Source organism: Mustela lutreola, chromosome 8 (assembly GCF_030435805.1).
Source record: "Mustela lutreola isolate mMusLut2 chromosome 8, mMusLut2.pri, whole genome shotgun sequence".
NCBI classification, from domain to species: domain Eukaryota; kingdom Metazoa; phylum Chordata; class Mammalia; order Carnivora; family Mustelidae; genus Mustela; species Mustela lutreola.
This window is the reverse complement of record NC_081297.1, coordinates 23,946,488-23,971,465: the sequence shown is the minus strand read 5'-3', so window position 1 is coordinate 23,971,465 and position 24,978 is coordinate 23,946,488. Positions and strand designations below refer to the sequence as shown.

The window sequence follows — 24,978 nt, the reverse complement described above, 5'->3', positions numbered from 1 at the left end:
AGAACTGCAGTGAATGCATAGGAATGATACAAAACGGTCCGTCTGGAGTTCAGTTCTTTCTCACCAATTAACATCTCTCATTAGGTTGATGCTAAAATATGGCTGCGAGAGTTAATTCATCCTGAACTTAATGAATTCCTATTAAGATCCCAACTCAATAACCAATGCTGGGTCAGAAACTCAGCAGGAGACAGCTCACACCTTCCAAACGGCATGTGGGCGCAATCACAGTTGGCAAAAATGCAGTAAGATAAGTGGCTCTGTTTGTAGTAGGAACAAGGGGCTTTGAAAGCAACTCTTCCATTTCCTCTAAAGAATGAGCAAGATCATATCATGTGAAGAAAAGAAAAGGGTATCTACTCCAGGTAAATGCAATGGGACAAGCGTGCCATGAAGCTTGTAAAGACCGTCTGAACACTAGATCAAGAAAAATGGGCTTTAAAACCATTGTCAAGTTCATGCTTGTCATATTTTCTTTGAATACTAGTAAACATCACTTTCTAGTGGGGAAACTCTATGGCTACAATTCTATAATATTGAACTCTTCTAAATACAAAGCAAGATTTCACCCAAAAAAAACTATCTCTCAGAACCAAGAGACTCCCTATATTTAGAACTCCCAAGTCTCTCGAAGAACAGGCAGCTTTCTCTTTGTTTCCCCTTGTTTTTCTTTTTCTTTGTTTTGAAAAACAAATGGGCTCTTTGGAAAAGATAAGTTAACTTCAAACAGTTAACTTCAATCAACACTCAGTTTCCTAAAGAATTGGTTAAAAAAAAAAAGTAAGAAAATTTTGCAAAGATAAAGGATTTTTTTTTTCTGAAAAATTGATCTTTAAAGTTACAAGGGCTGGATGTTCGAAGTCTTTGTAAGCAAGACTTCAAAAAATCACTGATCACCCTAAGAAGAAACCCACTAAGTCACTGTGTTGTAGATAGGTAGCATGGGTTGGGGGAGATGTCCTAATGCTATCAGAGTGGGTACTTGTCACTTTAGAAAAGACTTGTAGTGAAAACATCATATGTAGATTCAAAAGTATTATATATGAACAACATAGAACAATACGAAAATGGTGTGTTAAGTGAACTTAAAAAGTGATTTTATTAATGATGAGAATTTGATGTCAAAATACTGTTAGTGGTTTCAGTAAAATTATCTTGCAGAGTGTGGAAGTGGAAGCCATAATTTCTAAACTAATATAATCACTTATATAATTTTATATATGAAAGCATAATTATACTCACAAATTAAGCAAAATAAGTAGGTGCCTAATTTTTCAAGCTATAGCCCTAAAAAGTCACACATGAAAGTTAGCGAAAAAGTTTTTAGGAATAAAGTATCTTTTTGTTAAAATAAGAGATTATCGGATATCTAGTTCTCAAGCAGTTTTCATTGAATAGCATCGTATACAAAGAGTCAAATAAATGCTACAGGTGGTCATTATCAGAACAAATAGAAATTTCCATCTTACTGAAAGAAAAATTAACTGAAATGCACTTAAATTTAAAAATAAAAACAAGGCTCAAAATCATGATTTCTAGTATCAGGCAAATTAGGTATTAGATAAATCCAGGTACCCAAACATTTTCGGATATCCTGTTTATAGACAATAAACATAAAAACAAGTTAACACAAAATTAACACAAATTAGAAGTTATTCCTTTACTCCTGGATTATTGAAATAATAGGAGGTCAGTCAGCCCAGAAATCATATTGAAACCTAAAAAAATAGACAATTCTCTGTGTATATAATTTAGTAAATTAGATATCCTTAATAGTAACATGAGGCAGTGAAAGAGACACGAGATATACCTGTTGAAATACCATAGGTAGCTGGAGGAGTGCGGATGCATAGAGCCACACAGACTCAGTTCTACAGAGCACGAGGATTTCTAGTTTGGCTTGCCTAACTTGATCTGAAAATGCAGTGGTTTATTTAGCTTCAGAATACATACCTCTAAATAGTCTGTCAAGCAGTTTACGTGATTTTCCAATTCAAATGCTAAAAATGTGTAATTCACCGTGTTGCCAGTAGTTGCCTGGATGGTCCAATTGCAACGCTGATTGTCCGAATAGGGACCTGGGTAATGTATACTCTCTAAGAGGCCGTAGGTTCGGTTCACAATCGTCACGTTCCTACATGCTGAAAAAAGGAACCAGGATTATTGAGAACCACCATCATGTATTTCATTGTTGCTCCCAGATGGGTGAGATTTTCCTTTAAGAAAACAACTAGGGGGTTTGGAGAGGGCAGTTGGGTTATGGACTCGGGGGAGGGTATGTGATATAGTGAGTGCTGTGAAATGTGTAAGCCTGACGATTCACAGGCCTATACATACATTAATAAAAATAATTAATAAAAAAGAAAACTAGATTAAAGTATATACATAGTTTATATATTATGTATTTGTATATATTATGTATATATATAGTATATATGTTTATGTGTGTGTATATATGTATATAGTACAACATTTTTATAGTGAAAGGGTCTCCACTTAGTACAAACATAAAATAATACTTCAGTGAACTCATAAATTTTAAAGTGCCATGAAAATTGCCTATTAGGCATCAAATTCCCGTGAACTGGTGGACAGCAGACTAACTCAGCACTACTCAGAAAGCAGTCTGATTTGTTTATTTACAAAAGTGCATTAAATATTCTATGCTTCTGTTTTTCTAACTTCAGTGTTTGGAAGGAACAGAAATCCTGACCTTTAAATTCAACAGCTTAAAAACACGAAGTTCTATGTGAATGCTAAAAATGAGTAACAGCATGGCTTTGTTGAACATTCAAAAGTCAGCATGAAATTCACAAGAAAGGCTCCATTATTGCTCTAGTTAGTCATCGGGAAGGACCAAATGAATGGAGGGAATGCAAAGGATATGAAGAAGAAACGAAAATCTTAAATTCTGAAAAAAGTCTTCCATCTACGGGTGGCATTTTCCTCAGCTGAGTTTGCAACAACACTATGCCAGGTACCTCAAGGTGTGGCTAGTCCCGGGAGTCAGTGCCAAACACAACCCAAACTAAGGGCTTGAACAAGGCATATACATCCCTTTTCTCAAACCTTGTCCACATTGTCTGTATAATGTGTGATAAAAGAGAATGAGAAAAATAAACATTATATTAAAAAAATAGCCTCTGAAAAATGTGGTTCATATATGCATTTCTACTACTATAGTGATGACTGACAGATGACTAGAACATTATACATATAATCTAAATAAACTAGAACATTTTATATATATATATATATATATATATATATATATATATATATATATATATATATATAAAATCTTTGGTATGGAAAAGTATACCTTTGTAGCTCTTCAGAATCTTTCTTGCTAGAGCAGGGGAATACTCAAACTATTTCTCATTAGAGAAATTTCTCTATTCTCATTTCTCTATTCTCTATTCTCATTTCTCTTTTTGTCCACAAAGGAATTCTAAAGGACAATGTCATGGTCTTAAATGCCTGTGAGAAGTTACAGCAATCAGGCAGAGAGGCAGTGTGTGCCACGATGCCTACAAGTCTGGGCAGAGGAAAATATATTCCATGAAACCATATGAGCTGCTCTCAGTGCTCAGAAATTCTACTATTTGCAAACCTCCAATTTCATATGACAAATTTTACAGAAAATCTCACAGGTTAGCTCTGATTTTGCCTTTAAGGACCTATATCCCATGTATGCTGTTACTCCTTCAGTGTTCCGAAATTACAAGAGAAAAATAAAATAATCACAGGAATAAAAGGGAGGAATCTTTAATAAATAATCAGTCTATAACCAAGAAGAAAATTACCACAGCAATAATAAAATTAGAGACATGATTACATGTTTGACCAAAAAGATCTATTCCTGAGAGAATTTCCATAGACTATGCTGAAGTTCTGAAGAATAAAAGCATTTTATCATTAAAACTCAGTATTCAAAACTAGAATTCAGCCTAACCTTCAACTGTAAGTGAATGTGAATATTTGCAAATTCATACATAGTCAAGATCAAACATTAATACGCTTTCAATGAATTCAAGGGGATTTTGTGTGTTCAGTTTATGATCTTGTGACTTGCAATTCTATTTTTATGTAACTGTGTCAAAATATAGATAAATTTAGGTGTAGTGGACAAGGAATGTATTTTCTAAACCACAAGTGTTTATTAAGTAACATAAATTCAAGGAAGCCTTGTTTTCTTTAAATGTCCATATTGAAACTAACATTAGAAAGTATTTAGTTCTAGGGGCGCCTGGGTGGCTCCATTGACTGGGCGACCGACTCTTGATGTCAGCTCAGGCCATGAACTCAGGGTGGTGAGATGGAGCCCTGCTTCTGCTCTGTGCTGAGCATGGAGCCTGCTTGGGACTCTCTCCCTCTGTCCTTCCCCCTTCCCCCTGTCACTTGCTTGTGTACATGGGTGTGCACACGTGCACACTCTCTCAACTCTCAAAAAAAAAATTAATTCTAGACCTTGAGGACGCTTTCATAATGGCGTTGTTTAATCTCCTTTTAAGAAATCATGGAACCTCAGAGAAGAAAAGTGATCTTCTCAGAGATTAGGAACCAGGAAAAACCTCTGGGCTCCTTGACCCTTTGTACAATATTCTTTTCATTCTACCATGTGGCCTCATAGGAAAGTAGATTTTAAAATGACATCTCTACAATGACCAGCTTTTTCCACAATAAAGACTGTACTAGGAGCACCTGGGTGGCTCAGTCAGTTGAGCCTCCACTCTTGGTTTCAGCTCAGGTCACAATCTCAGGGTCCCGGGATCAGCTCTCCATGGGGCTCTGTGCTTAGCAGGAAGTCTGCTTTAGATTCTTATTCTCCCTCTGCCCCTCCCCCCACTTGCTCATTCTCTCTCTCTCTCTAAAATAAATAAATAAACCTAAAAAAAAAAAAAAAAAGAATGTGCACTTTACATCTGATTTATAAGAATATAGTGTCCTTTGGGACACCTGGGTGGCTCAGTTGGTTGGACGACGGCTCAGGTCATGATCCTGGAGTTCTGGGATCGAGTCCCGCATCAGGATCCCAGCTCCATGGGATGTCTGCTTCTCTCTCTGCCCTTCTCGTCACTCATGCTCTCTCTTACTGTCTCTCTCACAAATAAGTAAATAACTTCTTAAAAAAAAAAAAGAATATAGTTTCCCTTAATAAAAATTAAGATACCATTTGTGGCTCCTGGGAGGCTCAGTGGGTTAAGCCTCTGCCTTTGGCTCAGGTCATGATCTCAGGGTCTTGGGATCGAGTCCTACATCGGGCTCTCTGCTCAGCAGGGAGCCTGCTTCCCCCTCTCTCTCTGCCTGCCTCTCTGCCTACTTGTGATCTCTCTCTCTCTCTGTCAAATAAATAAAATCTTTAAAAAAATAAAAATTAAGGTACCATTTGAAGTACAAGACCAAAAAAAAACCCAGTGTGGGAGATACTATGTGCAATGGAATAATGTCTAATTAGAACATTGTAATGTTTGATAAAATGAAAACCCATCTGCTGTTAACCTGCTATGCTGATCTTTAGACAAATGGCAACACTCTCAGCATATTAAATACTCCATTTTGTATAGCTTACCACATGCTTTAACTATATGGCATTAAATTTAATGCTAAGCACTTTTCTGTCAAGTAGAATTAAATTTTTCTCATAGAGAGCAAAGATTTATTTCAATTGCTCAAACCAATGGGTTATTCTCATTTCCATTTGTTTCACTATCAGGAGATCGAGGACCCACCAAAGGCACGGGGCCGCCAGAATGCATACTTACTCTGCTGGTATTTGGCTAGGAAGCCACCTCCTTGTTGACCTTCATCTGTCCTGAATTTTAAAAACATGCTGTCTCCACTAGAACGGATGAGAGGCGGTTTTTCATTCCCACAAAGCTGACTTAGCAAATGAGAGCTGGTACTTGGGCCGTCATACACCTTTAACGAAACATTTTAAAATGTCAGAGGATTGTGGCCATAGACATTATGAAAAGGACTCCCAATTCTTAACAAGTGGGAAAATACATAAAATGCACGACATAACAAAAGAAGAGCCCTGAACCAAAATATCAAAATATTTAAAATTATATTTAAATGTCTATAAACGTAGGTAGTGAAGTTGGGCCATTTAGCCATGGCTGTGTATAATGATAAGGGGGTAAACCCAGGCTGAAATCTGAGGGTTAAAAATGAAAGACTAATATGTATTTTTGAGACCATAGCTATTTTCAGCAGTTCTCCTTGTTTTTGATTTCACAGTTTTATAATTTACAACATTGTAATACATTTTTTATTTGGTTTTTTATTTCATGGTCAAGGATGGATTGCTGTACTTATGAAGTCCTACCTGATGACTTCAATTATCTTCTCTAATTCACCAATATAGTCCTCTACATTGTTATTTTTTTTAAAGAATATGTAGAAATGACTCCTTTTGGGAGATTTTAATCATATCTTAACAGCCCATATTCAATATATTTTAAATACTTAGTATACCAATCCTTTCAATAATACCTGCCAACTTAGAAGGCTGTCATTTTCATCACATTTTCTTTTTTCTCTTTTCTTTGGTTTGAGCTTTTTATGTGGATATTTTAAGTATTCCTCTTTCCCGAATTTCAAAGAGGGAAAAAATGGGAGCAGTGAAGTAAATCAATGAACCCCATACGTACCGCCAGATAATCCGACGTGCAGTTTGGGTGATGCTCCAAGTGGAAGTCTTCAAATTCCAGTTCGAATGGGCTGCCATGGCTGGATTTCAACCTCCAATAGCATTCAGAGCTGTGGTAGTAGGGCATCGGGTAGTTGGGAGAAGTGAACACGCCAGTGGGAGTCGTGAGATTGCCCCCACATCCTACAGGAGAAAGAAATGAGATGACCCAAATGTTTTTCTTCTTGGTAAATGGAATTCTCCTATCTATATCAAACTGGGGTTACTGCTACTCTCTTTTGTGGCAGAACACAACTGCGTCTCCAAAGACTGTGGCAGTCTCCAACTGCGTCAACATCCTTTCCTTCTCCTAATCATGATGACCAGCTTAAGGAAAGATATCATGGAACCAGGATATTTCCACTTGTTCCATCCTCGAAAACAAAACCAAAGCAGCGGCTGTTAATTCAGAAATATTTGTAATGTTGAAGTTTAGTACAAGACAGCTGAAAAAAAAAAACTGGATGAAAGCATGGTAGTCTATGAATCAAGAAACCAATCAGACCAGACTCTCCAGGAAAGACAGCTCTTTCCCATTTACCGGTCAATGATCCATCCCAGTTAACTGAGAATCCAGGCCCTGAGCCAAGGAAGTCACTCTTAAATTGTAACCATAGTTTGTTGCTGTGAGAGATGATTCTTGGAGGTGGATTTGAGCCACAGTATGTTCCCAGGGATGGCGAACTTTCATAGCCTCCATCTCTGTGGCAAAACACAGATGAGATCATTTATTGGTTATTGATAATATTACTGTATAAACATTTAATATTATTTGAACTTTGAGATTGCAACAGATCAGTTTATGTCAGTCATCCTTTCTTCAGAATACTCCAAGTCACAATTTCAAGTTTTCAATTTTTCACTTTATTAAATAGCATTTGAATGGCTTAAGAAGGAACATCATTTTTGGCTCATGTGACTTTTTATATAACCAATTTCAAGCTGAGAGAAGCATCTGGCAAATGTGTCAGAGAATACAGAGAATGAATATGTAGAAATTACATACATAATATGTAATGGGATAAAGAAACCATAATTATTAACAGTATAAACAAATTTTGCTTAATTTTACAGAGAAAACTGAAATGTTTTCCTTCTATTTTGAATTTTTCAAAATTTAATCTTATATTTTACATATTTAGTAAAATTTTGAAAATAATTCTTCCCCAAGAACTTTTGGGAGTTTTATATCTACTTTGTAATCTGTAGTTTTTTCAAGCTTAAAAAAAAAAAAAACAAAAAACGGGGGAGTTCACTCAACATTAAAATCTAATGATTTAATTATTGTAAACTTAGAATTCATGTTATTTTGGCATGAGATGATACAAATGTGATTTATTATTTTAGTACCTCACTTTACATCATAGAATAAAATAAAAAGTATAATATTCTAGGCTTTCAAAAAGCCAAATACAAAATTTAACCAAATACACACCAAAATATTAGTCTCATTAATTCAATGTAATGATCTGAGTAAGATAGCAACATATAGGTTAACTTACTTTTACTGCAAATATAACTTTTTAAACTCATTCTCTCTAAATACCAAAGAACTAAAGAAGAAAAGGTCTCACACTAAAATTCACAAGCCTAGACTTTTATTAGTTGAACACAAAAAACTTTCTAAAAACTTTATGGTTGTTATCTTACCATCATTTTTGTGATATAATTAGACCGAATGGACAATGAACAGCCTAAAATCTAAATTTATTTTCCCATAAGGAAGGTAGGTTTTTAATAATTGCAAGGATCTAATTTCACAGTAGTAGTACATCTATTTAATCTGTCCAAATAAAATCTGGAGTTTATTTTCAAATATTTTCAATAAAATAATCACTTCAAAATAACCACTGAAACTTATACAATTTTCTGGTTTTCTTCTGTTAAATCAGGGTCCACATGGCAAGCTTTGTATCTTGCAAGAAAGGGCACAACAGTCCTTTTTAGAGAGAATTTCCATGTGTTTTCTTTACCCTTTCCAGGAAAGATTATGAATGAAAACCAATAACAGAAAAAGTGATGAAATAAAGGTACTTACCTGATTTCCACAAAATCTATACAGTGCCCACCAATGGCCTCCTCCAAAGAGAAATTTGTGAAGTGTAATGCAATCTGTTGGCTGGTTTCCACCGTGATCCTATAAACGCATTTCCAATTGTTGGGATAATTATCAGGGAAGTTTGGAGAAGTGAAAGTCCCAGATTCTTCTGTATAGTCTTCCATGCATGCTGTGAGAAGAAATACAGCATAATGGAGAAAAGAGAAAATAACAGGCTATATCTATAAGACATTCAATGATACACATTTCATCAATTTATGCCAATGTACTTGATTTTTAATAGGCCATTGAACATTAAATAATGATTTCCTTTCAAAATAAAGATGTTTTTTAAATCTCAAAGGCAAAAATAATTATTAATAGTAAGCCTAAGAGGGGCGCCTGGGTGGCTCAGTTTTTAGACGTCTGCCTTGGGCTCAGGTCATGATCTCAGAGTCCTAGAATCGAGTCCTGCATTGGGTTCCCTGCTCTGCGGAAGGTCTGCTTCTCCCTCTCCCACTCCCTCTGCTATGTTCCCTCTCTCACTGTGTCTCTCTCTGTCAAATAAATAAATAAAATCTTAAAAAAATAATAGTAAGCCCAAGTAAGCTATGTAGTACAAATCGTTACATATATCCTAACTTTTTAGATCTTGGAAGTGTTATAATGTTTTAATTTATGCACATTAACCTAAACATTAAACATTAGGCTCAACCATGGAAATCATAGAGGGGCGCTAGAAATGATTCAGTTCTGTCCTTTTCATAACCTTCCTTTAAAATGGTTTTCATTGGGATGCCATCGGTTAACTGGCTGCCTTCGGCTCAGGTCATGATCCCAGCGTCTTGGGATGGAGTCCCACATCGGGTTCCTTGCTCATCAGGGCACCTCCTTCTCCCTCTGCCTGCCACTCTGCCTGCCTGTGCTCTCTCTGACAAATAAATAAATAAATAAAATGGTTTTCATCAAAGCATGCATTTATGAATAATGACAAAGCAGGTATCTTGGCCACGTGAAGAATAGAAGGTAAGTGTCGGGAATCAGGCTGAGCTTGAATCAATGCCTCCCTCAAACACGGACAAGCTATGTGATCTTGGGCAGATTACTTCACCTCTCTGAGCCTCATCTCCCAAATGGGGATGGCAACTATATTTGACTCTACATATATGTGTTAGAGAATTGCATAATTAAATGGCTTGGCACATGGTATATGCTCAATAAATGGTAGTAATTGTCATTATGTTTCAAAATAGTTCAGAAAAGTGTAGAAAAAGTAGAACATAAATGATAAGGAATAAATCAGATCATTCACATTAAACATTAAGATACTTGGAGGGGTGCCTCTGTGGTTCTCTTGGTTAAATGTCCTGCTCCTGATTTCAGTTCAGGTCATGATTTCAGGACCATGGGATGGAATCCTACATCTAGGCTGCTGGAGAGTCTCTCCCTCTCTCTCCCTCTCTCGCTCTCAAATAAATCCTCAAAAAAATAATACTTGGACAATTTTATGCTGTAATTCAGCATTAACTGTTCTACTTTTAAGAGTTTTAACTTCACCTATTCAGTCCATCAGGCTCTATATTTACCAACCACCCCACTCAATCTCCTATGCCCTTCAAATCTGAGATATTTTCCAAAGAAAATCCAGTTTCAAGCATTTTTAATGTAGTTGCAATTGTATCTAGTAATAACATAAATCTAGGTAGGGTCCAGGAGTCGACACAGGCCTCCTACTAAAAGGTTCTGAGGGAGAATAAGCTATTATACTTTATTAAGGGTGAAAAAAAGAAAATGAGGATGTTTGGATGTCTAATTTCCCATTTGTTGCTGAATAATCACAGTCAGAAGAGAGGAGCCACTGATATTGAGAGTACAAAGATGCAAAGAGAATATTACAAGTCCTTGGGGCACCTGGGTGGTTCAGTTGTTAAGTTGGCTCAGGTCATGATCCCCAGGGTCCTGGGATCAAACCCCGCATCCAGCTCTTTACTTAGCAGGAGGCCTGCTTCTCCTGCTCCCACCACTTCCCCTACTTGTGTTTTCTCTCTCTCTCGCTTTGTGTCAAATAAATAAATAAAATCTTAAGGAAAAAAAAGAAAATATTACAAGTTCTACTACCTATGTATAACCCTCAGAGGAACGGTACTCATCCAATATTGGACTTACTCTATTTTAAACAGCAAGCCAGCAAGGTTTTACTTTATTGAAAAAAATTGAAAATGCTATTTAACTTCAATTATGAATACTGCATAGGTTTCTGCAGTCTGCCAAGAAATATTCCTTCAAGGAGGAAGGATGGAAGGAAAGAGGGAAGGGGAAGGGGAGGAGGAAGGCGGGTCGGGGGAGAGAGGGGCAGACAGAGGGGGTGTCGAAGTGGTCTAGTAAGTATTTCAGATCAATAATGAGTATTACTACGATAACAGTTCATGGATCAAATGTACATTAAATGAAGGTTATGACACAGTCTCCCTGAGCTGACAGAACTGGCAAATTCATTGACCACCCCACATTCAGATAGTTTTAGCCAGTCGGTCAAATATCTAGAGCAAATCTATATGTCATTTGTTCTTAGAGATATTATTTCATGCTTACCCACTCTACTTCCAGAAGGGAAATACAACTGTACTGGATATTTCTAATGCAACTTGCAATTAGTCTGCAGGTGAATGGTTTGTATGAGCAGGATCTCATGTAAAAGAACCAATTCAACAAATATTTGAGAAGTAATGATGATTTATTTTCCTGTACCTTGTCCATATGCAAGGGACTACTGTGCCACAATTGGTATTTGTTTTTTAACTCCTACTGAGATTTTGACTTACTCATTAAGCTTCTTTTCTGGCACAAGGGTAAACATAGTCCCTTATGTATTCAAATGGTCCTCACACTGTTCCCTTTGAAATGTTTTATCTAACAATTTCCCTTCTACCCCAACACACCATTAAACAAATAAACTCAGACATCATTTAAAGTCAAAGTCAAATATCACTTCTTCTGTGAAACTTCTCCACATCAAGCAGAAATAATTTTCTTGTGCTCAATAAAACTTTATGCAAATAGCAATTTAAGCTCCCAAAATATGGAATTGTGGCTGTCTTTATGGGAGTACATTTCCTCTACTGTGCCTGAAAATGTGAACAGGACCTTATTAACAATTATTAACTGTCACTTACCAGTGGACCAGAATACCTCTAATAAATATTTGTTAACATTTTATTACAAACTGAGAGGGTGGGGACAAGTCTCTATTTTCTTCCCACTTTCTCTCTCCCCATCCTATTCCCCCCTCCACTTTTCTTATCTCATGTTCCTGCTCTCTCTCCTTCCTATTCCTTTACTGAGTAGGTTAAGATTCTTTAATGTTTTATCATGTTTATTCAATCTAAACTATAGAAATCTCTTCTTCGAGCCATGACAAATAACAAGTACTAAACTAGCCCCTCTCCATAACAACTATGAAACTGGGCAAAATATATGAAGCACCGGGCAATGGGCAGTTCAAGATAGTGATTCTTGACAGACAGAAAATTCATGAGGTGGAATTCTATTTCCTTGGCTCTTTATGCAGAATTTTCTGATCACAGCAGTTTGCTCAAGTCCAAGCAGTAAATGACAGGTTAGCTGAGGAAGCAGGAATCTGAGTTTAGGGCTGTCAAAAAAGCTGGGACTGCAGGGAAATGTAGGGAAGAATTATACAGAGAGGAAGACCAGCCATCTGTGTAAAGTTCCCCGTGTATTCTTGCCCGAGCCTGGGCTGGGCATACATGAGGTGAGTTCAAAAGGCATGCCAGAGAGTAGCTGCTGCTAGGCTGGATACAGAAACCAGGCAATCCTGGGAGAGTATGGAGTTCTCCCCCCATCGGAATCCCCTCTTTTACATGTCAAATACCCATCTGAGACCTAGAAAGGCCACACCTTAGAAATGAGGACCATGACCAAGAGTAAGCTTTCCTCGAATTTCCCTACTAAAGTATAAGTCTTGACAAGGCCTGTAGGAGCGAAACTTAGAGGTTGAGACCTACCTAGTTAGAAGGACTTGGGAAACACCAGAGGATTTTCACAAATATGCCTTAACAAATACAAAATACAAACCTATACAAGTATATAAAACAATCAGCTAAATATTGAACTGCCATAAAGCTTCAGAGAAAGAGAAAGCAGTCTTTACACAAATCATTTACCATATCCAGTATAAAACTGAAGAGCTGTTATTTGTTAGAGAAAAATTAACTATTTTAGAGAAATATAAATCATAGTCAAGAAAAAATGTGACCTTGTGACTCAAAGAAGGCCAGATATTAGATTAGCAGACAAAAACTTTAATACAACTACTAGAAATATGCTCAAAGACTTAAAGAAAAATACAGCCTCAATGGTAAATACATAGAAAATCTTGGCAATACAAAGGAAACTATTAAAAGAATCATATGGAAATTCTATAATTTAAAAGTACATCAACTGACCTGAAACTAATAATAATACTATATGTTAACTCAACTGAAATTTTAAAAATAAAGTGTATTAATTAAGATTTAAAAATTCATAGATGGGCTTAATAGAAATTTTGAGGTAGAAGAAAAAGGATCATTGAACTTGAAGGTGTATGAATAGAAATGGTTTAATCTGAAGGAAAAAAAGGGGGAATGTGCAGAAAAATGAACAGATTCTCAAAACATAGGAAAAAAAATTACCAAATAGTTTAGCACACATATAATTGGAGACCCAGAAGGAGAAGATAATGAAAATAGGTAAAAAAGAAAAAATATAGTGACTAAAATTCTCCCAAATTGACTTAAAAAATCAAATTAGCTTCAAGGAGTTGAGTTAATCTTAAGCAAGAAAAACAAAAGAAAATCACACTTGGGTACCTCAAACCATTGAAAAACAAATACAAGAAAAATTAAGGAGCCAGAGGAAGAAATGACACATTATATACAGGAAAACCATGATATGCATAGTAGCTGGATTCTAATTAGAAACAATGGAGGCAAGAAGAAAATGGAATATATTTTTAAGGTGTTGACAGAAAAGCAGTTTAATTACCCAGAAAAAGTGTCTTTTTAAAAAAACTTTTAAAAAAGATTTATTTATTTGAGAGAGAGAGAGAGAGAGAGAGCATGAGTGGAAGTGGCAGCAGGAAAGGGAGAGAGAATCTCAAGCAGACCCAATGCTGAGCATGAAACCCAACTGGGGGCTCCATCCCACAACCCTGGTATCATAACCTGAGCTGAAACCAAGAGTCGGAAGTTTAACCAACTGTGCCATTCAGGTAACCCCTGATAAAGTTTTTTCAAAATGAGAGTGCAAAAAGATCATTTTTAGAGAAACAGAAGCTGAGAGAATTCATCACTAGAAGACCTATACTACATGAAAAACTAACAAAGTCGTTATGTCAAAGACAAATTACACCAGAGGGAAACATGTATGTTTAAGAAGGACTGAAGAAAGCCAGAAATGGTAAGCAACTAGATAAATGTAAAGATTTCTCTTCTTCTCACTATTTCTTTAAAAGACAACTAATCATTTAGAGCAAAAAAAAAAAAAAAAAAGTAAGGTGGAGTTTATATTATAATTAGAATTAAAAAGATACAATTAAAGTAGCATTAAGAAGAGGCAGACAGAATTACATACTGTTGTGGGGTTATTATATTTATAATGTGAGAAGTGTGTGAGATACAGTATCAGGTATAAAATATAAGGTGTGAAGTGAAAGTAGCAGCATATTAACTCTAAGCAGACTTACTGATATGCTAAGAAAGTATTTTGTTAGGCCTTGAGCAAATACACAAAAAAGAAGTATAATTAAAAAGTTAATGAGAAGGGCACCTGGGTGGCTCAGTTGGTTAAGGTCAGTCAGCTCAGGTAATGATCTCAGGGTCATGACCTGGAGATTCACATCAGGCTCCATGCTCAGAGAGGAGTTTGCTTGAGATTCTCTCTCCCTCTCCCTCTGCCCCTCCCCCTGCTCATGCTCTAAATAAATAAATAAATAAATAAAAATCTTTTTTATTAAAAAAAGTCCATGTAGGCAATAAAATGGAGTATTAAAAACTTCTGTAAGCTGAAAAGAAAAGAGAATAGTAGCAAAAGAAGAACATCTATGAAAAACCCAAAGCTAACATGACACTTAGTAATAAAGGATTAAATGCTTTCCTGTTAAGATTGAGAACAAGGCCAATATGTTTGATTTTATCTCGTCTATTCAACATAATATAGAAGTCACTCACCATTGTGATAAGGTGAGAGGGAGATATTGGAAAGGAAAAAATATAGCTGTTATTATTCACAGATATGATCATCTATGTTGAATATACTAAATAATCTATTAAAAAGTTACTAGAATAACTGATTTTAACAAAGTTACAGAATACAAGGTAAATATACAAAATATTTAAATATTAAATATAATTTAATATTAAATATACAAAAATCAATTTAGCTTGCAATTATGAGCCAATTAAAAAATGAAAGTTAAAATATCATTTATTTGTTTTTTATTTTTTTAAAAGATTTTATTTATTTATTTACTTGTCAGAGAGAGAAAGAGAGAGGGTGCAAGCGCACATGGACCATGAGCCGGGGGTGGGGGGCAGTGCAGAGGGAAAGGCAGGCTCTTATTGAGTTAGGAACCCAATGCAGGACTCAGTCCCAGGACCCTGGGATCATGACCTGAGCCAAAGGCAGATGCTTAACCAACTGAGCCACCCAGGTGTCCCTAAAACATCATTTATAAAAGTATAAAAACATAAAGCACTTGATAATAAGTTCAATGGGAATGTGCAAAAACTCTATCGTGAAAACTTTAAAACATTACTGGAAGAAATTTTAAAATATTTGAATAAAGGGAGAAGTAAAATATGTTTATGGATTGGAAGACTCAATTTAAGATGCACTTTGATCCTGTACTGATCTATAAATTCAATATATTCTCTATCAAATTCCCAATAAGTTTTGTTTTGATTTGGTTTGATGTAGTTTTTTAAAGTAAAACTTGAAAAGTTGATTCTAAAAGATCTATAGAAATGTAAAGGATCTAGGATAACCAACACAACTTTGAAAAACCTGGAGGACTTATACTTTCTGATTTTAAGATACACTATACAATTATATAATATTGAGTCCTATAGAATAGAATAGAGATTCCAGAAGCACACCCAAACATGCATGGGCAATTGATTTGCAACAAGAATGTAAAAGCAATTCAGTGAAAAAAGGAGAATCTTTAAAACAAATAGTGTTTGAACATTAACTACCATTTGTTAACTTGGACACATAATTCATATCTGATATAGAAAAATTAGCTCAAATGGATCATAAACATAAATGTGAGACTTCAAACTCTAAGACTAGTAGAAGAATGTACAAGAAAAAATTCCTCACAACTTTAGCAGGCACAGATTTCTTAGACGAAATACAAAGAACACTAAGCAGAAAAGGAAAAAAGGACATATTATACTTCTGTTCTTCAAACAACACCGTTAAGGCGGGGTAAGGTAATTTCACACAAAGAAAATATTTGCAATGCATTTATCCGAAAAGGGACATAATTGTTTTCAGAATATATCACTTAAGACAACAATAAGACAAATTACGCAAATAAAAATGGACCGGTGATTTAACGGGCAGCTCATAAGAGATGTATAAATTGTCAATAAGCATGTGAGAATGTTCTCAGCACTATTAGTCATCAGGGACATGCAAATTTAAACAGTGAGACAGTACTTCACAACTACTAGAGGCTAAACATGAAATATTGACAGTACCAAGTGTTGACAAAGACATGGAAAAAGGGTAATTCTCATTCATTGCAGGGGAGAATATAAAATGGTATAATCACTCTGGGGGAAAAAGCCTGGCAGTTTTTCATAAAATGAAAAATAGAATTACCATGTGACCCAGAAATTCTACTTTTAGGTATTTATCTAAAAGAACTGATGACCCAAGTCCATGAAAAAAACAGTACATCAATGTTCACAGCCCCTTTTTTCATAATAGCTAAAAATGAAACAATATAACTATCCAAAAATAGATGAATGAATAACCAAATTATGATATATCTGTACAATGGAAGGCAATTCAGCAATTAAACAAAAAGAACTACTTATAGGTAGAACAACATGAACAAATTTCAGAAGCATTATGATAAAAGAAAGAAGCCAGATATAAAAGGGTATATACTGTGTGTTCCCACTCATATTTGCTTTCTGAAGAGAAAAAAACTAATTCATAGTGATAAGAATCAGGTTTGCAGTTGTTGAGATGGATGATGTAGAAGGATCGATCAAAAGGACATGAGGATACTTTCCGGGATGATAAAATTACTCTATATCTTGAATGTGATTACATTCAAGATATAGGTATTTGCATATAGGGATCTGTTGAAACTACAGGTGAAGTTTACTTTATGAAATTATGAAATAAAAATCTCTGTTATATTAAAAGTCTGAAGGTTCCATGCAAAGACAGGTTGAGTTCTCTAAAGTCAAGTCAATAAATAATTCAGCTATCCAATAAATAATAAATAAAACTAAAATAGAGAAATAAAAATTATTTTGAATGTACCTGTTATAAATATTAAATAGGATATTTAATATTAAAATTTGATTGCAGTCTTATGAGATTCACATGTCTGATTTTGTGGAGAGATAAACAGTAAGTAGTATTCTGAACTTACTGCATCTATTTCTGGAGAGGTTAGTAACTCCTCTTAGCTAACACTGGAGTCTGTAGAAAGTTTATGCTTTCTTCTCTTCACAGTATGAATGACTCTTTTGAGAATAATATTAATACTGAGATATATTAATGCTAGGTTTTGATTTTCTCTTCCGCTTTGCAATAAAGCACAAATAATTAAAATTGGATATAGTTCCACAAAAGGAAATTCACATGTTGCTTGATATTTGTTATATACATACAAAATATAAACATAAAAATGCTCTTTCTTTCTTTCTTTTTTTCTTCCTTCCTTTCTTCCTTTCTTTCACTTGAGAGAGCACTGTGCATGCATGTGTTCTGGTGTGCAGGGTAGGGGGTTTGGAGGGGAGAGGGATGACAGAGAGGGAGAGAGATTTGTAAGCAGGCTCCACATTCAGCACAGAGCCCAATGTGGGGCTCAACCTCACCACCCTGAAATCATGACCTAAGCTGAAATCAAGAGTCAGACGCTTAACTAACTGAGCCAGCCAGAGCCCCTAAAAATGCCTTTTCTTTATATCTCATCTTGCTAAAGGAAAACTCATAGCCGATGGCAATTTGCTTTTCATGATGGTCTAATATTTACAAAGATAAAGGAGAAAAATACATTTCTTCTATCCATTTTATTCAACTGAACTAGCAAGGAAAAGCACCGCTCTGAAGATCAAAAACAACTGTGAGTAAACCTCACATATCTCTCTTTCTGATCAATCCCAACAACAACCAAAATAAATAAATAAATAAACGAAGGAAAGGGAGAATATACAAAAGTTCCCTGTGAACCCTTACAAAGTCACAAAACTGTATTTTTCTGAAAATGTATCTCCCTCCACTATTTTCAAATAAGTTTAAATAATGTAATATTTAGTTCATTATCAAAAAGGAAAACCCAAAACATCGATAATCCTTAATCCACAAAGCAGTGATGACATCAGTCCCATACGATCTGGGAGACAGGAAGAGTGCACAGAAGAATGCATCACCTTGGGAGACCCGAGATCACGGGTAACTGCTCCGTCATTTCCCCGCTTCGCCATTTGCGATAACCTACGTGATTATCCAATTATATTAGGGATCAATCCATAGGCGCTGCTTTCTGATCTCATTTGTGAAACTTCCATGTCTGTATGAATCCATATGACCTCAGACTTTTTGAAAATGTACAGAATAGTCAACCCAGAACCATCACCTGCTTCAACTGGCATATTTGGTTAGCATTCTTCAAAGTGAAGACTTCAGAGAAGATAAAATTTCAGCTTCAGTTTCTCTTTCAGGAAAACAGAATCTTCCTTAACCAAAATCTAACATTTTGCCACAATGTGCTGCTAGGTGGTCATGGCCATGGCTTTTTCTTTCCCCTCACAGGTGACTCACTGAATATGAATGTAAGCTAACTCACCAACACAGCTATTGTGAAATTGTACTTGGACCTCAGTAATTTCATTTTAAACTTGGAATAGTCATGGTGGTTTACAGTGATTATGTAGTTTTCACACAGAATGTCTCATTTAATCTTCCCCAACTATATAAAACAGACACGTATCACAATGTCCACGTTGTAGAGGGGTATAGATGAGGGATCTCAGACTCCCAGAGGTTAAGTTCTGAACATCACTTAGTTCAGATATGACAAAGCTAAAATTCAAACCCAAGTCCTCCCTTTTCCCAAATCCTGTACTCTTTAACAATCCCTGGTTTCTCTATGCAGGAAATGTCAATTTAGAAATGAAGGTGAGCTGAAGGCTAGGAATATCACAAATGTTTCATTTAGCACCTTCATCCTAAGGATGAAGAAATGTAATACATTAAATAAGACCAATCTACCAAGCTGTGAAGTGTTGGAATACCCATATATACAAAAATAGGAGAACATTCTGACCGATGCAAAAGTAAATCTTTAAAAGATCAATATACTAACTAAAAACCTTTCCCAGAAGGAAAATATCTGAATATCTCATAACAGAAAATACAGGGTTCAAGGTGAATGAAAAGAATGAGGGAGCTTGGTACTTTTCCAAGGTAGTGTCAAGGCTGGCCTACAGCCCAAAACTTGTGACTTAGCTATCAGCCTTTCGGTAGCATGGAAAGTACTTTCCAGCTTGACCAGTGGAAGTCTAATTCCCCATTACACCTCAGTTGTAATCCTATAGCAATTTATGTGCTAAGAAAACGTCCAGAATCTCTGAAGAACTGTGAGGTTTTATTAGAACCATTTGAATTGGTGATAACCCACCCTAGACATATTTGAATCCAAATTTCTGGATGGGACATGATACTTGAATTTGTAACAAGAAAATCCCACCCCAAGTTTCTTATAAACACTAGAGTTTGAGAACACCACTCTCCTGGACCGAAGTTTGAAAATAGAAACAGTATCCCCTATTCATTTCTTCTAAAGAAAACCACTTTTGTCCTTTGGTCATCACTTAACTTCTCACTCTTAGATGCCTCTTGTGGGCTCATCCCAGGGTAACTGATGAAATATAGACCATAAGGGGGGCACCTGGGTGGTTCAGTGGGTTAAGCCTCTGCCGTCAGCTCAGGTCATGATCTCAGGGTCCTGGGATCCAGCCCCACTTCAGGCTCTCTGCTCAGCAGGGATCCTGCTTCCCCCTCTCTCTCTGCCTACTTTTGATCTCTCTCTCTCTGTCAAATAAATAAATAACATCTTAAAAAAGAAAGAAAGAAAGAAAGAAAGACTATAGAGTGGGTGGGAACTCTGAACTGGGAATGTGGGGGTTCGGAAAGCCCACTACTACCCACTTTTAACCCTATACTGATGTGGGTCTGACACTTCCTGACCATTTTTCCCGACAACTATAAAGCCCCCCACTCTTTTTTTTTTTTTTTTTTTTTTTTTTTTCAGAAAATAAGAAGTTCACTACAGTCCTTCCATACTCTGAGTTGAATATTACCAGCCACACTAAGTACATTTAATCTGGAGCATTTCCAAGAGCTCACCTGGACAGGATGAAACAAATGGATTAAATGTTGGGACTGGACTGTTTTGGTTTGGCTTCTAAACCAACTAGCTGTGCATTCTTGAAAGAAAAATTCAATAGTGGGTCCTTACTTTCCCTCATTAAAAAAAAAATAAGTAATTAAACTGGATTTGTGTTTTGAACTTTCTGACACACCATAAAAACACATTTATATCAATCATGCACGCACATGGATATTGCAAACAGGTTTCATGAGGTGACACCAAATTTTGTATGATAAACTGATACTTTCTATTCTATTCTTTTCTATTCTGTTCCATACTTTGAACAAATATAGATAGTAACCTAGTAAGTTAACTTCATGACTCACTAATGAGGCATGAATGTTGCAATGTTTGAAAAACATTGGACTGTTACATGGGTTTTTGTCTAATATTAAAATAGAAAAGTCATCAAGTACATTTCTCTATTCTTTCTTATACCTTAAAAGTCTCCTTGTGATGGGATGCCTGGATGGCTCAGTTGGTTAAGTGGCTGCCTTTGGCTCAGGTCATAATCCCAGTGTCCTGCAATCGAGTTCCACATCAGGCTCCTTGTTCGGCGGGGAGCCTGCTTCTCCCTCTGCCTCTGCCTACCACTTTGTCTACCTGTGCTCGTGCGCTCTCTCTCGCTAACAAATAAATAAATAAATTTTTTTAAAAAAAGTCTCCTTGTGGTAAGATTATTTTAATTCATATGTAGGAGATGCTAAAAGAATATAAAATTACAAATGAAATTAGTAAAGTTAGCTGGATAATCAACTATCTTCTTTCAAAATTCGAATATTTCATACTTTAGATAAGCAAATATGTAAAACCTAGTCTAATAATGCTACTAAAAAATTCTTCAGAATTTCTACCCAGAAACATTTTACTGGTTCGTTCTTTGCTTCTATTTCCCCAGGCACATCTGGATGCAGGGAGAAACTGTGATGAGGGAGGGAGTCAAAGTAATGAGCAGAAACTGATCTCTTTCCTCCCAAACACATATTTAGGAGCTGACATCATAGCCCCATGGCATGAAATACAGATGGAAAAGTAACTGAATTCAAGTCGGGAAATTGAAACTTCACTAGATAAAGACAGGAAAGATTTCAGCTGAGAAACTCACACCTGCTGTGAACTAGAAATCACCAGCCGAATATTGTCATTATTGCTCTGAAAATAACTTCTGCTAGAGCAATAAAATAGAATGAGGGCCAATGACTAAGCTTCCATCGGGGCTCTTTCCTGAGATTGTATTTTGTAGAGAATACAAAAAATCAGGTGACAACGGAAAAGAACGCATCCCTACACCTCCTATTTCCTGGACAGCCCCCAGGACTCAGGTTGCCTACAGGGTTAGTCCATGGGCTGGCAGTTGCCAGCACAACCCCCACATCAGTCCCTCCCTGAACAGTCCCCGTGGGGCCACCAGTAACAATTCACGACAGCCAGTCAGTCACAATAGGAAACTGAGACGGGCTCCAAAATGGTTAAGTTGAATGTGCCATATGGCTTCCTGGGTCTGTCATCTGATTGCTGTTTAGAATACTTGACTATTAGGCCGATGAGTTCACCCTGCAGAAGGCACAGTGGTCAGCCAGACTTGGCCAAGGGCAGTAGGCGAACTCCCTTGTCTGTGATTTCGACCCTGTCTGGACCAGACAGAAATCAAAGTAATGATTATCACCCAGAGAGGCAGATTGAAGAGTCTTTTGAGTTTCCAATATCAGGGCTCCCTTCTCTTTTTGTCAAATATCTTTTCTTGTATTGTCTTTCTTTTTATTTATTTATTTGAGTGAGAGAGAGAGGGGGAAAGCACACAAGCAGTGAGAGGAACAGAGGTAGAAGCAGACTTCCCACCAAGCAAGGAGCCCAGTGTGGGGCTCCATCTCAGGACCCCAAGATCATGACCTGAGCCAAAGGCAGATGCTTAACTGACTGAGCCACCCAGCCTCTCAGTGTTTTCTTTATTAGCTTCTTTTTCTTCGTTGTTTGTTTCTTCCCTTTTTCTCACCTTTCTTTTACTTTACCTGTATCTTATCTTTCTGAAAACCTTTTTTTAAAATTAAAATTTAACTTTAATATCATTCCTGCCAGATTATTGTGGTTGCTCTTAGTTCCTACTGCACTTGCTACTGCCTTATAAGTTAGTGTGGTATTAGTGAGATTGCTTTCGTCATTACAGAGCTATGTCTTACTTTGTACATCGTAAGAGAGTTCCATATTTTCAGCAGGCCCTACCAGCACGTATGTTATCTAAGACACAGCCAGTTTATTCAGGCAGCAAATTAAACTTGTGTTCATAGCTGATTAGAGCCAGACGATATCTCAGAGATGATCAAATCCAATTCCTTAATTTTACAGATGAGAAAACTGTGGCCCAAAGAGTCCAAGGGACTGACTCCAAATCTTAATCTAATATTCAGTGTGGTTTGGGCCAAATATATGAGGCACATAAAACTACAGAAGTATGGAAAATTGTGTGCACACTGTAATTTCTTAAAAAGCCAATTTTGGTCATTGGATGTTAAACACCTGGACAAAGTCCAGTGATGCGTCAATCGTTTAACATAAACGATGGTAATTGCTAGGGATTCAATTTCCTATGTGCTTGAGCTGGATAATAAACTGTCTCCTGGAATGGAGCCCTCAGGAAAGAAAAGTGCATGAATCACTCACACTCACGATTCTGGAGAAATCTAAAGCCATACTACCTAAGCACAGAACTTAAACTAGCAGAAAACAGCAGTTTTGCATGAAATAAAGTATGGTGGTCGGGTACTCTGAGAAGAAATACATGAGAAATTGGGAAGGGATTCTGAGTGCTTAAAGTTAAAGTTCTTAAAAATAAATACATACATTTTTATTTATTTATCTATTTATTTATGGGGTGGGGTATTTTTTAAAAGATAATCATCTAGGAGTCTTTAATTTCTTAAAATTAGTATTCAGTCTCATAAGTAACATTTTATTTTGATAGAATTTTAAACTTAAAAAGTTTTAAGAACTAGCTCGCAAATTCGTTTTACCGAGATTTACTATTTGTATATTGCCCTCATTGCTTTATCTCTGTCCCTTTTTCTAACTTACTCATTTACTTACCATCTGAGCCAACTGAGAATATTTTAGAGATATGGCACGTCTTTACCCCTAAAAACATTAATATATCATTGCTAAGAATAAAAACATTCTCTTACAGAATACTTACAATTATGTTAATTAGAAAATTTAACATTGAGGTCTAATTGCTATTTTTAATAAGGAAGGCACTGAAGTCACTGTACTCTTTTCTAAATTAGCTTTCATTATATGCCACAGGTTTGGGGATGAAGCATTCTCATAGTACGTTTTTTCAATGGAATGAGCGAAACCGAGTATACAATGTTGTTCTGTTACCTGTTGATGCATTGGTTGCTTCATAGCTTATTAAAAAGCCTTCATAAGCAAGGTCAGAGTCAGCCACAAATTTAAGCATTAATGAGTTGGTACTACTGGTAAGAGACGGTGGGATTGATTTTCCACAGTATCTGTTTCAAGAACACAGATTTTAAAACTTTTAGTATACTTGAAATGATGCACCAAAAATTAGGACATGTAAAAATAAGAAATAATAACCCCCATTAACCTTGAAAAACAAATATATTTCAAACCCAAAACATCTACAAAGTTGCTGAAGATCGTCCTAGTCATGATTACTTCCCTGAAATGGTTATATGTGTATACTGAGCTGTGTGGCTTGCCATGCATAAGAAGTTTAAGGAAATGAGAAGTTGCAAGGTATACAAAGTCACTGTATAGCATATTAATGAAGTTATTAATAATAATGTAATAAAGTTATACAATAAAGGGAAAGCATAGACCATAAACTCATAGAGCACAGACTCTAGCATCAGCTCCATCATTTGGAGGCATTATGACTTTAAGCAGATCACTCAACCCCAAAGCTTCAGTTTTCTCATCTCTAAAGTGGGGATTACGATAGCATTTACTTCATAGAGTTGTTTTTAGAATTTTATGAGTTAATATACTACATTTAAGAGGGTTAGAACAGTGCCTAGAAAAGTGAGCCCTATAGAGTGAGCCCTATATAGGGTTCCTATATAGGAGCCCTATAATACATAAAGAGGTATTATCTTTAAACAGCTGCCCTATGTGGAAGTAAAAGTTTAGTTATTGAGCCATGTTAAATTTTTGCTAAGTAGAACCAATTTTACTCAGAAGAAGAAAGTTTTAAAAGAAAAAATAAAGAGGGAGAATAACACTAGGAGATTAAATAAAACACTAGGATATAAAAATGTACTATGAGAATACCTCATCTCCAAACCCGTGGCACATAATGAAAACTACTTTAGAAAATAAATAAGAAAATTATAAATAAAGGGAAAATGTTTAAAATGGGTAAGAAAAAAGAAAACAAAATTAAGAAGAAATAAAAAATTAATCAAGAGATTTCTATTTCCAAAAAAGATGTAGTAATAGGGGCTGGATATAAAACCTGTCATCTGAAACAACTGACAATCTGGTCTGGACAAAAATATACAAAGCAGTGGATCTCAAGATACTGGATATCAAGCAATGAAGGACAAC

General features: G+C 36.0%; 1 protein-coding gene across 1 annotated transcript in view; it reads right to left on the bottom strand.

Moving 5' to 3' along the window:
• CUBN (cubilin) overlaps nucleotides 1-24,978 on the bottom strand; it is a 258,475-nt gene that overhangs the window by 179,080 nt on the left and 54,417 nt on the right. Inside the window, exons 22-27 of the mRNA XM_059184039.1 lie at nucleotides 23,788-23,918; nucleotides 8,733-8,922; nucleotides 7,236-7,396; nucleotides 6,657-6,838; nucleotides 5,766-5,922; nucleotides 1,954-2,141 (exon numbers count right to left, since the gene is read on the bottom strand). Of these exons, the coding sequence (XP_059040022.1) occupies nucleotides 1,954-2,141; nucleotides 5,766-5,922; nucleotides 6,657-6,838; nucleotides 7,236-7,396; nucleotides 8,733-8,922; nucleotides 23,788-23,918 (1,009 nt within the window). The remainder of the gene's footprint in view (nucleotides 1-1,953; nucleotides 2,142-5,765; nucleotides 5,923-6,656; nucleotides 6,839-7,235; nucleotides 7,397-8,732; nucleotides 8,923-23,787; nucleotides 23,919-24,978) is intronic.